The sequence below is a fragment of the Spermophilus citellus genome, assembly GCF_964194105.1.
Source record: "Spermophilus citellus genome assembly, chromosome: 18".
Lineage (NCBI taxonomy): Eukaryota > Metazoa > Chordata > Mammalia > Rodentia > Sciuridae > Spermophilus > Spermophilus citellus.
Window position 1 is genome coordinate 11243677 of NC_138200.1, and position 13330 is coordinate 11257006.

General features: G+C 42.6%; 1 protein-coding gene across 8 annotated transcripts in view; it reads left to right on the forward strand.

The window, feature by feature from the left end:
• The first annotated feature begins 276 nt into the window (after nucleotides 1–276).
• The window catches only part of ZNF180 (zinc finger protein 180), a 35605-nt gene continuing 22551 nt past the window's right edge, over nucleotides 277–13330 (forward strand). For all 8 annotated transcript variants that reach the window (XR_014019807.1, XR_014019808.1, XR_014019809.1 and 5 more), the window contains exons 1-3: nucleotides 277–537; nucleotides 2867–2947; nucleotides 11511–11585. Coding sequence is in view for 4 of the 8 variants with exons in the window: in XM_081275565.1 (XP_081131691.1) it covers nucleotides 2897–2947; nucleotides 11511–11585 (126 nt within the window). In the remaining 4 variants the exon portion in view is untranslated. The remainder of the gene's footprint in view (nucleotides 538–2866; nucleotides 2948–11510; nucleotides 11586–13330) is intronic.

Genomic DNA, 13330 nt, shown 5'->3' on the forward strand with positions numbered 1-13330 from the left:
CCCAGGAGGGTCCCCGCTGATGCCATCGGATGGGCGACTCCGCCGAGCGTTTAAGCCCCGCCCGTCAGCCACTAACCGCACGCCACTGCCCTGGCTTGGCCTCCGGGTCGGGTCCTCTCCGAGCCCCGCAAACGTTGCGGTTGGTGCAAACCCAGAACCCCTGCGCCGCGCTCCGGTTCCGCCAGGCCCCGCCCGCGTTCAGAGGAGCGGGAGCCCCGCCCGCCCGCCTGCCGCTGAGGCTTCTGGGACTTGTAGTTCCCGCTCTCCGCAGCGGTGCACTTCCGGGTTCGGCCAGAGCGCAGCCATTGTCCGGCGCGCGGACGCCTGTTTAAGGCCCCGCACTACAACCCTTAGGAGCTAACTCGGAGCGGCCTTGTGGATGCTGACTAGGGGAGGGACCAGATTAGTTCAACCCGTCTCAGACGTGACAAAGAACCGAGGCAGGGGGCTGCTTAACCCGAGAGCGTCCAGTCACAGAGCCGTGCGGGGCACTGAGGCGGAGACTGGCCGGACCCGAGCAGCGGGCCCGGACCCCAGGTCGGTGGGGCGGGAGCGGGGCAGTGCTTGTCTGATACGCGCATGCGCAGGGCTTCGGCGGGAAACTGGAAGAAGTGATGAGTCTGGGTGGGCGTTCCGGTCTCCTAGTGGGTGGTGGTTTAGGCTCGGTCGCAGAGGTTGGTAGAGACTTTGAGGCTGATGCGACTGGAGTCAGCGCGCATGCGCGGATTAATCAGACGGGGTTTTTATTTGGGTAGGTGGATTCCCAGGTGGGTGAGGACCGGGCAGGGATACTGGGGAGATCTTGAGAAATCCAGCCATCCATTGCTATGCCTGTTTAGTGGCTGGCTTCCCGGTGCCCAGGTTGTTGAAGTACTGAATCGCAGATTCTGGTTCCTGGAGGGAGGGGCTGTGCCACTGTCCTTACACCCCTGAGCAGGGGATTCTGGGCAGGTAGCTCTGGGACCCTGGGCAGACACTGTTCTCGCAGGCTTGGGGACACCCGTGCTTGGTGGAGAGACCTTGTTGGAGTTGCGGGTTCTTCCCCAGGAGAAGCAACGTTGTTCAAGGAGCTCTAATAGGCAGCAGAGTTCCAGGTTGAGGATACCAGGGGCAGGCTTTGGACAGAATGTTCCTGCACACACTGGGGTTGTCTAATGGGAAGCAGGAATTGGACTGATGATCCTGGACCCGTATAGGATAGAGCAGAATTCTAGGACATTCAAGTTCTTGGAGATGCTTGGTTGTCCGTACAAAATCAGTCCAGGAAGGACTGAGCTGCAGCAGCTGCCATCAGATGGACAGCTGTGTGGGGAGGAAGCAGGATGCTACTAGCATCAGTATGAAGCCGTTGTTGGCTTTGCTTGGGCCACTCTGCTTTCAGGCATGAAGAATGCCTAGGTTGGTAGAGGGACAGAGTCTAGTCTGCAGACATGGGTCTGGAAGGGACTGACTGCATGACAGTCAGGCTGTCATGTTTGGGCAGGAGGAGATGAAAGGATCCGGTTTCCATAAGAACATCTCTAATTGGGCTTGAGAATCCCTAGGTGGCAAATGCCCAAGTCCTGGGACTGATTCTGGGGAGCAGTGCTCAAGCTACTGCTTAGATGTTCTAGTGTTTTGACTGCAGACAGGCAGTGGAGCAGGTGACCCCAGAACCTGTGGGGAGGCTGGTGAGTGTCTGAGGTATCCCAGGTACTTTGAGATATAGAGTGAAGGATGCACGTTCTCAGCTCAGGAGCATGGACTCCACAAGACCCCACACTGGCAAAGGGCCTGGGTCTGGGTGAGAACCTGCTCCGTATACGTGTGGGTGTGCCATGGAAGCAAGGAGCCTAGGGGGTGGCCTCTGTGCAGTGGCTGCTGGGGTGGAGGCCTTGAGCGAGAATCTGGAGAGGTGAAGTGGTGTGTAAGGAGAGATGGAGCACGGGGGGATGGGGTACATTATGTGGGATTTGCCAGGGGCTCTCTAGTCTCAGATGCAAAGACATCTGATTGATACAAAGACAACTGAGTTACTGAGGTGCACTTTCTGGGCCTGGGAAGTGCTGCCCTTGACTGGCATGTGCTGGCATCTGCCAGAGGTTCCCAGTCCTAAGCAGACTCAGTTGCAGTTTCAGGCCCAAGAACACCCAAGTTGGCAGAGGAACCAGATCAGAACTATAAATTCAGAGCCCAACAGGGTGTTGGGTGAGTATCTGTGTAATGGATGCTTTGGTAGACAATGGTGGGGTCCTGACCTGGCTGCAGTTTGGACTCTGAACATATGCTTTGACATTTGAGCAGAAAAGGGAGGCCATCTTCAAAGAGTTGCTGGAAGGCCAGGCCCGGCTGCTGGAAGGGTAGGCTGGGTGTTTGTTACTGAATCAATTCCTGGGAGTGGTGGCGCTGTGTCATGAACTTCATGCATGTAGTCAGTGGGTGTGATTCTGAGACAGGAGAGCCAGAGCCCTGCTGCTGGTCCAAGACAGAGGACCTGGTTTGAGATTGCAGATTCAGGTCCGGAGGGCAGAAGGGTATGTACTTGGGGGTTCTCCAAGTGGTAGGTGTTGCCAGAACCCAGTGGAACAGGGGAGGAACTGATCTATGATGCAGATTTTGGTGGTAGACAGGAAACCTGTTTGGGCATGAGGTGGGCTTACAGGTAGGTGGTAGTGGAGGAGCTTGGTTGGAGCTGCAGAGGCTTGGCCTGCAGGAGGACTGAGGGACTCTTGGGAGGAAACCTCTAGGAGCACATTTGACACGGGGAATGCATCCAGGGATTGGTGGCTAATCCAGGAGCCAGGTTGGTGTTGGGGACAGCAATGCCAGCAGATGTGCATGGGCACGCTGTATGATGCTGTACTCAGGCCTTGTCCTCTCAATGCAGTTCAGTACCCGGCTGTGCCTGGAAGACAGTATGGAAGGGCAGGATGAGAAGCCCCCAGGACCCCTTAAGGCCTGCACACAGGTGAGTGGAGCCACTGTTCCCCCAAGAGCTCCAGAGCTTGCTCCTCCTCGGGCCCCACAGGCTCACCCTCTGGGTACTCTTTGTAGCATTTTAGGGGCTTTGGTGGCCAGGAAGCTTTTTTTTAAAAAAAAAAATTAAATTTGTTTTAATTAGTTACATGACAGTAGGATGCGTTTATTTATGCACTTTGATATACATAGATGGGATATAATTTCTCATTTTTCTGAGTGTACATGTTGCAGAATCACTGGTCATGTAGTCACATATATACATGCAGTAGTAATGTCTGTTTCATTCTACTATTTTTCCTATCCCCACATCCCCTCCCTTCCCCTCCTATCACTTCCCTCTACCTAGTGCCCCCTGCCTTATTGTGAATTAGCATCCACATATTAAAGAAAACATTCGGCCTTTGGTTTTGTGGGATTGGCTTATTTCGCTTAGCACGATATTCTCCAACTCCAACAATTTACTGGCAAATGCCATAATTTCACTCTGCTTTAAAGCTGAGTAATATTCCATTGAGCATATATACCACATTTTCTTTATCCATTCATCTCTTGAGGGACACCTAGGTAGATTCCATAGTCTAGCTATTGTGAATCGAGCTGCTATAAACATTGATGTGTCTGTGTCACTATAGAATGCTGATTTTAAGTCCTTTGGGTATAAGCCAAGGAGTGGGATAGCTGGATTAAATGGTGGTCCCATTCCCAGTTTTCTGAGGAATCTCCATACTGTTTTCCATAGTGGTTGCACCACTATGCAGTCCCACCAGTAGTGTATGAGTGTACCTTTTTTCACCACATCCTTCCCAACATTTATTGTTGCCTGTATTCTTGATGATTGCCATTCTGACAGGAGTGAGGTGTAGAGTAGTTTTGATTTGCATTTCTCTAATTGCTAGAGATGTTGAACACTTTTTCATATATTTGTTGATCAGTTTTATTTCTTCTTCTGTGAAGTGTCTGTTCAGTTCCTTAGCCCATTTATTGATTGGGTTATTTGTTTTTTTGGTGTTAAGTTTTTTGAGTTCTTTATATATCCTAGAGATTAATGCTTTCTCGGAGGTACATGTGGTAAAGATTTTTTCCCAATCTGTAGGCTTTCTCCTCATGTTAATAATTGTTTCTTTTGCTGAGAAGAAGCTTTTTGATTTGAATCCTTTCCATTTATTGATTCTTGATTTTATTTCTTGCGCTTTAGGAGTCTTGTTTAGGAAGTCAGATTCTAGGCCGACATGGTGAATATTTGGGCCTATTTTTCCTTCTTTTAGGCACAAGGTCTCTGTTCTAGTGCCTGAGTCTTTGATCCACTTTGAGTTGATTTTTGTGCAGAGAGATAGAGGTTTAATTTCATTTTGCTACATATTGATTTCCAGTTTTACTGGCACCATTTGTTGAATAGATTATCTTTTCTCCAGTGAATGTTTTTTAGCATCCTTGTCTAGTATGAAAGAACCATATTTATGTGGGTTTATCTCTGTGTCCTCTATTCTGTACCATTGGTCTACAAGTCTATTTTGGTGCCAATACCATGCCACTTTTGTTACTATGTAGCTCTGTAGTATAGTTTAAGGTCTAGTATTGTGATGCCTCCTGCTTCACTTTTCTTGCTAAGAATTGCTTTAGCTAATCTGGTTCTTTTATTTTTCCAAATAAATTTCATGATTGCTTTTTCTATTTCTATGGAGAATGTCATTGAGATTTTAATAGGAATTGCCTTAAATCTGTATAACACTTTTGGTAGCATGGCTATTTTGACAGTATTAATTCTGCCTATCCAGGAGCATGGGAAATCTTTCCATTTTCTGAGGTTTTCTTCAATTTCTTTCTTTAGTGTTCTGTAGTTTTCATTGTAGAGGTCTTTCACTTCTTTTGTTAGATTGATTCCCAGGTATTTTATTTTTTTTTTGAGGCTATTGTGAATGGAGTAGTTTTCCTAATTTCTCTTTCAGTGGATTTATCGCTGATGTATAGGAATGCATTTGATTTATTGGTGTTGATTTTATATCCTGATACTTTGCTGAATTCGTTTATTAGTTCTAGAAGTTTTCTGGTGGAATTTTTTGGATCTTCTAGATACAGAAACATGTCATCAGCAAATAGTGATAGTTTGAGTTCTTCTTTACCTATTTGTATCCCTTTAATTTCTTTCTGTTGTCTAATGCTCTGGCTAAAGTTTCAAGGATGATGTTAAATAGAAGTGGTGAAAGAGGGACATCCTTGTTTTGTTCCAGTTTTTCACGGGAATACTTTCAATTTTTCTCATTTAGAATGATTCTGGCCTTGGGTTTAGCATAGATAGCTTTTTCAATGTTGAGGTATATTCCTACTATCCCTAGTTTTTCTAGTGTTTTGAACATGAAGGTGTGCTGTATTTTGTCAAATGCTTTTTCTCCATCTATTGAGATGATCATATATTTGTTGATCAGTCTATTAATATGATGAATTACATTTATTGATTTCTGTACGTTGAACCAACCCTGCATCCCTGGGATGAATCCCACTTGATTGTGGTGCACTTTCTTTTTAGTATGTTTTTGTATACAATTTGCCAGAATTTTATTGAGAATTTTTGCATCTATGTTCATCAGGGATATTGGTCTGAAGTTTTCTTTCCTTTGTGTGTCTTTGTCTGGCTTTGGCATCAGGGTGATACTAGCCTCATAGAATGAATTTAGAAAGGTTCTTTCCTTTTCTATTTCATGGAATACTTTGAGGAGTATTAGTTTTAATTCTTCTTTGAAAGTCTTGTAAACTTGGCTGATAATCCATCTGGTCCTGGGCTTTTCTTGGTTGGTAGGCTTTAGATGGTGTTTTCTGTTTCATTACTTGAAATTGATTTGTTTGAATCATGTATGACCTCCTCATTCAGTTTGGGTAGGTGATATGTATCTAGAAATTTGTCGATGTCTTTGGTATTTTTTGTTTTATTAGACTATAAATTTTCAAAATAGTTTCTAATTATCTTCTGTATTTCAGACATGTTTGTTGTGATATTTCCTTCTTCATCTTATATTTTAGTAATTTGAGTTTTTTCTCTTTTTCTCTTCACTAGCATGGCCAGGGGTTAATCTATTTAATTTATTTTTTCAAAGAACCAACTTTTTGTTTTGTCAATTTTTTCAGTTGTTTCTTTTGTTTTGATTCATTAATTTCAGCCCTGATTTTAATTATTTCCTATCTTCTACTGCTTTTGGTGTTGATTTGTTCTTCTTTTCTAGGGCTTTGAGATGTAGTGTTAGGTGATTTATTTGTTGACTTTTTATTCCTTTAATGAATGCACTCAAAGTAATAATCTTTCCTCTTAGTACTGCCTTCATAGTGTCCCAGAGATTTTGATATGTTGTATCAGTGTTCTCATTTACCTCTAAGAATTTTTTTCTTCATCCTTGATTTCTTCTACTATCCAGTCATCATTCAGTTGTGTATTATTTAGTCTCCGTTTGATACAGTAGCTCCTGTTTTTTATTTTATCATTGATTTCTAATTATTTCATTTCATTGTAGTTTGATAGAATGCAGGGTATTATCTCTGTTTTTTTTGTATTTACTAATTTGCTTTGTGGCATAAGATATGGTCTATTTTAGAAAAGGAGCCATGTGCTGCTGAGAAGAAAGTATATTTGCTCGTTGATGGATGAAGTATCCTATATATGTCTGTTCAGTATAAATCATTGATTGTATTATTTAGTTCTGTAGTTTCCTTATTTAGTTTTTGTTTGGAAGATCTGTCCAGTAGTGTGAGAGGTGTGTTAAAGTCACCCAGTATTATTGTACTGTGGTCTGTTTGACTCTTGACATTGAGAAGGGTTTGTTTGATGTACATAGATGCTCCATTGTTTGGGGCATAAATATTTATAATTGTTACATAACAATTATATATATATATACACACACACACACACACACACACATACACACACACACACACACACATATATATACATTGCTTATATATACTTCCCTTAGAAGTATGAAATGTCCTTCTTTGTCTCTTCTAATTAACTTTGGTTTGATGTCTACTTTATCTGAGATGAGAATGGAAACCCCTGCTTGTTTATGTAATCCATACGCATGATAAATTTTTTCCCATCCTTTCACCTTCAGCCTGTGGATGTCTCTGCCATGAGGTGAGTCTCTTGAATACAAGCATATTATTGGGTCTTGTTTTTTAATTCAGTCTGCCAGTCTGTATCTTTTGATTGATGAGTTTAGACTGTTAACAAGGTTATTATTGAGATATGATTTGCACGAGACATACACACACACACACACACACACACACACACACACATCGGAGGTCGACCAGTACGCCCACAAAGAACGAGGTCGACCAGTTGTCCCAATTCCCTGTCATTTTGATTTATTTCTGGTTTTTGATTTGTCTTGGTTTCTCATTTGCTTAGAATGTCTCTTTAGTGTAGATCCTCCTTTTGCTGGTTTTCTCATTTTTCTCTTGCCCCCCTTTTTGGGAACTTGAGGCCGGGAGCTGGGGAAGCGACCCCCGATGTCCATAAAAAGGTATTCCGTATCTGCGTGGTTATTTTGTGTCACTCCAAATTTACCTGAGTGACCTCGGTTCAGTAGCCTGGGCTGGCCAGGGCTGCAGTCATCAGTCTCATTTCTTTTCCCATTCTGTAAAGTATGCAAAGAAAAAGTGCCCTTTTATGACAGAAAGAGGTGATTGTTGAACAGAGAGGATCATTTTTAAATACTCTAGAGACACAGAAAGTGAGCTAAAGGCTTCTCATTCTGATTAGTCTCTAATCCTATCAAGAATTCAGAGGACTTTTTTTGTGCTCTTCAAAAATATACAGTTCTTAGTATAAAATTCACAATCCATAGAGATATGGAAGTAATACCAGGGGACAACTTTACTGGTTCAGAAAGCGTCCAATCAAAACAGGAAAACATGAAGGGAAGAAGAGCTGAGCTCTGTGCTATCTGGGAACACTTCATGGAGGAGGTGGCGTTTGATCTGGGTTTTTAGTGAAGTTAGACTTTGAAGTGGGGCAGTGGAAAGGGGAGGGGTTGTATCACGCCATCAGCGGACCTAAATGAGTTTGCTAAACTCTTTTACCATTAATTTTTGCACTGGAAAAATAGACACATCACTCCTTCAGAAAAGTTTGTATGATTTTGTGGAAACTGGGATGTAAATGCAGGAGGCATTCCTAAAATTCAAAGTGGACAGAACCTAAGGGAAAGGTTTGTGATGAGTGTGTGTGTGTGTGTGTGTGTGTGTGTGTGCGTGCGTGCACACTTATGTGACAAGCTGGCTTTGAGCATTGAGTTGGTTGTGAGGAGGTTCTGGAAGCTGATATATTGAATTTTCTGGGGAGAAAGGCACCAACAGAAGTTTCCTCTACTCAGAGGAGGGACTCGAGCTTAGCAGTAAGCTGGTACCTTCAGGGACCATGGAGACAAATGTGAAGGCTCAGGTAGCATTTCATGTCCTTTCTTTGTACTCATTCTATAGCCAACACATTTACACCCAGCTCCTTTGCATCTACTATTAATTAAAACACATGAAATCAGGATAAACAGGACAGAGAAGGTCTCAGCTCTCAGGAACTAGAGGAAGAGTTGGGTAAAAATAACTGGAAGAATATGTGTGATGCAAAGGGTCTTTGTTCCTGCCAAGTACCTGCTGAGCAGGAAACATTGTTTCTCAGTTATGTTTCTGAACTGATTTTAGCTGTTCCTAAACACACACACACACACACACACACACACAATTAACTGAAAGAGTGTGTAATGATTTAAAATACAAGCTAGTGTTTATAATTTTTCTTTTTTGAGTAACTTTTCTCATTTCCCAGGTAGAGTTAATTATCATGTGGCCACAAAATTGTTAGAATTCAACTTCAGCCACTTCGGTAGCAAGAAAAGACATGTTTGTTGTCGTCGCACTTTAGAAATGTTGATTTTCATGGAGGCCATTTCCATGATGGATAGGGCAGATCCAATAGCAGTTTGGGGTCAAAGCCTGTGGCTCTCTTAGATTATCTGTGGCTTTGTTGTGGTTTTGGCATTGTGAATTGTGTTCAGTTTTGCTCTTTGGTGTTTTAAGCCATTTTGTAATGGCCGTGTAACAACTTGAAGCAGTTCAGCCTCTCTGTCGGCTTGTGCTGTGGTGGTGTAAGTGGCTGGCTCAGCGCTCTTGGCACTGGGCCTTCTTCCTATTGCAGCAGCTCCTGCTCTTTGAATACTCATAGTTAACCTCAGGACCTGCCCAGGAAATAGACAGGGGCGTGTTTAGATTTGGAGAAATCCTTTCCTGCCTCTACGCACTAATACTAGCCATTTTATGTAATCCTCCCCACTGTATTAGTGAAACTATTTCTAGATGGTTAGGGTGTTATGGTTTGGGTATAAGGTGTTATCCCCCCAAACTCCTGTGCAAATACAGGAATATTCAACAGTGAAATGATTAGATTATGGGAGCTGTAACCTAATCAGTCCATCCTAGTTTGAATGGGCTGACTGGGTGGTAACTGGGCAGGTGGGGCATGGTTGGAGGAGGTGGGTAACTGGGGTGGTTTGCCCTGAGAGATGCATCTTTTCTGTGGCTGCTTGCCCTCTGCTTCCTGGCTGTCATGAGTTGAGCAGTGCTCCTCCATCCCCTGCTTCCACCATGATGCTGCACCTCAGGCCCAGAGCAATGGAACCAGCTGACCATTGACTGAACCTCTGAACCATGGGCCCACAAACGCTTCCTCCTTTAAGTTTTTTTCCTCAGATACTTTGGTCACCAGGTACTGAAAAGCTGACTAACACAAGGGGAAATAACAGGCACACCTCTGGGAAAATACAACAGTTTGTTTCCTTTCAGTTTCTGATTCAGGAATCAATAGCACTTGCTTCCAGTATCAGAAGATTTGAGAAGGAGAAAATATACATGAATGGACTGCCACTTGACAGGTCCAGTTATTGCACCCTATAGAGAGAAACTTGAGGAAGCTACAAAGGAATGGTCTTGTTTCAAGGTGATTTTTCAAGAGAGAAACACTTTTGCTGTTTTCTGGGTATTTAATGAAAGAATAAATGCTTTTGAAAAACATTGATACAGTTTGAAATGCACAGTGGCCCTCTCCTCTGTATGACTCCTTCAAATAATAGCTACTTTAAAAAAAATTTAGTTGTAGATGGACACAATACTTATTTAGTTATTTATTTTTATGTGGTGTTGAGGTTCAAACCCAGTGCCTCACACATGCTAGGCAAGTGTTCTACTACTGAGCTGCAACTCTAGCCCAAATAGCTGATTTTAATGCTTTGAAAAATGTTCTTTTTGATAATTGCTCAAAAAGTTTCCTCACTGCAATAATGAAATTATTTACCCAGAAATAATTTCACTATTGCAGTGGGAAGGAAGTGAAAGTAGCTAGCATAATGTACATAAAGGCGGGAAAGGATTCTCCACATCTAAACACACCTCTGAATATCTACTGCACTTACTGAAGTTAACAATGAATATTCAAAGAGCAGCATATTTATATTTTATAAAATTCTATTTATCTTATATATATTGTTAACTTTTCACTCAGTGCTATATTATAGACATCTTTCTTTTTTTTAAAGAGAGAGAATTTTTTAATATTTATTTTTCAGTTTTTCGGTGGACACAACATCTTTATTTTATTTTTTTATGTGGTGCTGAGGATCGAACCCAGTGCCCCGCACATGCCAGGCGAGCGCGCTACCGCTTGAGCCACATCCCCAGTCCTGTAGACATCTTTCTATCATTTATTACATGTAAACATGTTGGATGCTAAATAGCATTTGGTTATCTGGATGAGCATAATTTATTTACTAGCTATATACTAATGGATATTTAATCCTCTCCCATTTTTGCTATGATAATGTATACCCTTTAGTGAGCACTCTCATACTGCATCTGAATATGTTTTCTGTTATTTCCCAAGGATACTTACAAGTAGATTTAAAGATATTGATATATTTAAGCATATGTATAATATATACGTGTATACATATATATATAAAACAAAATGTATAAGCGTATGTAAGCAATATACGTGTGTGTGTGTTTGTGTGTAATTTTTTCACCAGATAATTTTATTTCTTCTTGGTTGAATTGCAGGCATGTTTTCCTTTGTCCATTTTCCTGATGAGGCTACCATTTTCTTACCATTTTCTTAATATTTTGAAGAAATATACACATACATACATACACATACAAATATACACACATATATGCTGTAGTCCATTTTATTTCTTTATAATTTCATGATGCAGGAATTCAGGCAGGGCTCAGCTGTTCTGAGTAGTACCTGGGGTCACTTCTGCATTTAACCGCCAGCAGGGCTAGCCTGGAAGATGCACAGAGATCTCATGCTCACTGGGGTCTCAGTGTTCCTCCAGGTATCCCTTCTCTCCACAGGGTTAGCTTGAGAGTACCTGTGGGAGGGAGCAGACATTGGTAGGTGGGACATGTTGAGACACATGGTATGTCAAGTCCTAGTGACTCAGAGTGGGAGCTCTAAACTGTGACTCAGTTCTCTGTTTTCCTTTTTCTTATTTGTTTTGACTTCTCAGGACTCTCTCCTTCCTCAAGAGATTATCATCAAGGTTGAGGGAGAAGATACTGGGTCACTGGCCATCCCATCCCAGGTGAGGTAACAAAGGCCTTTCTTTACACTGAGAAAGGTAACTGGTGGGTGGTCAAGACCAAACTGAAGCAGGCTGGGAAGTGAGTGGAACGAAGTGGAGACAAGAATGGGCATCCTTTCCAAGAAATTTGGTTGTTTTCTGAAAGTAAAAGCTGCACAAATACTTGAGATTGAAAGATTTTGTTTATTTTTGAAGGATTGAAATGATTTGGCTCTACCTAAATGGTTACAGTGGAGAAAAAGAAATGTAACAATCAGGAGACAGGAGATGCAGAGTCTTTGGTCAGTGCTAGAGGAATGAATTTGGTAAATCTGAGTAAATTGGCCCCATATAGGGAGAAGGATTTACACAGGAGGAATGGGGTTGGGGGATTCTCTAAGGCTCATATTTTTCTCTGAGAGATCAGATGAGCATGGGGACGGGAATTGGAGTGGAGAGATGTCTGACAAGCATGGCAAAGTCTTAAAATAGTAATTTTGGATTATGACAGAAAAGGGGGCCCTAGTAGGTCTAATAGAATTTCTGCTCAATGGGAAAGGATTGCACAGAGGCAGTGACTATTGTGATACTCTAGCCAGCTGCTTTGGTGGCTTTTTCCTCTGGTATTTTAAACCTCCTTTCTCTAGATCAGAGATTGACATTCAGATTCATTTAGTTTGTAACTTAATTTAATGGATCATTTAGTGAAAACTCCACAGGTCAAGGGAACATTTGAAAGAGAATTAAAAAAAATATATCAAAGAGAAAGATTAAAATGACTCTAAAGGGAATAATTAAGATGGAAAAGATAAAGAGGGCCCTGGTTAGAGAGGAACAGAATAAGGACTGGCAGGTGCCATAGCAGACATTTCAGTAGAGGAATTGGTCTCACATCATCAAATAACAAGATTAAAGGGGGAAATGGAGCCAGTAGAGAGGAGCAGTCTGCTGTATTGCATGGCTGCAGTAGGTGTTGTTGGAAAACCCTCAGATCTGGTGTATCAGCTTAGGAGTGAGCTACTGAAAAGCAGTTCCAGGATCAGAGAGCTGGGCTAACCATAGGAACTGATGACTGATGTGACAGTCCCTGTGTCATACCAGCTTGAGGTTGCATCCCAGTTACCAACCTTAGGCACAAATATGTATGTCTCTTAACTTTCTTGATCTTCATATGAAAAATGGTGCTGCTAATGGTATTTTCTCACAGGAGCCTAGTGAGAATTAAATGTGACCTGTTAAGACACCACCTGACACCACATCTGGGGGGGTTCACAAGGTTGCTAGGACAAAGCTCCAGGGAGTGAGGTAAATGGCATGATTTCCCCTGTAACCAGGAAGACACATCCTCCTCTTTGTGCCTACATTCCTGGGAGCAGGACCATCTCTGCTGCTCGACCAGCACGCTAGCTTCATACTAGAGGTTCTAAATATAGAAGTTAACTAGTGAGATCAAAATAAAGACACATAAACTCAATTTACCTTTTTCTTGCCCAGCTAAGAGACGGCCCTTCCCAGCTCCTGCCTCGAGCCACCTGGCGATAGCAAGGTTTACACAAGAGACCAGCAGGAGAGAGGAAGGAGCACGCCAAAGAGTGGGCTTTTATTGGGAAACAAAAAATTCAGGGGAAAATTCCATCCAATGAAGGTCAAGGGGGACAGCATTCCAAGGTCAGGGTCAGTGATTGGTTTTAGGGTCAATGGTCAGTGACACCCCCACATGGACAGGCTTTCGAACCTAAAAAGGGTGGGGATAAGCTCTGACACAG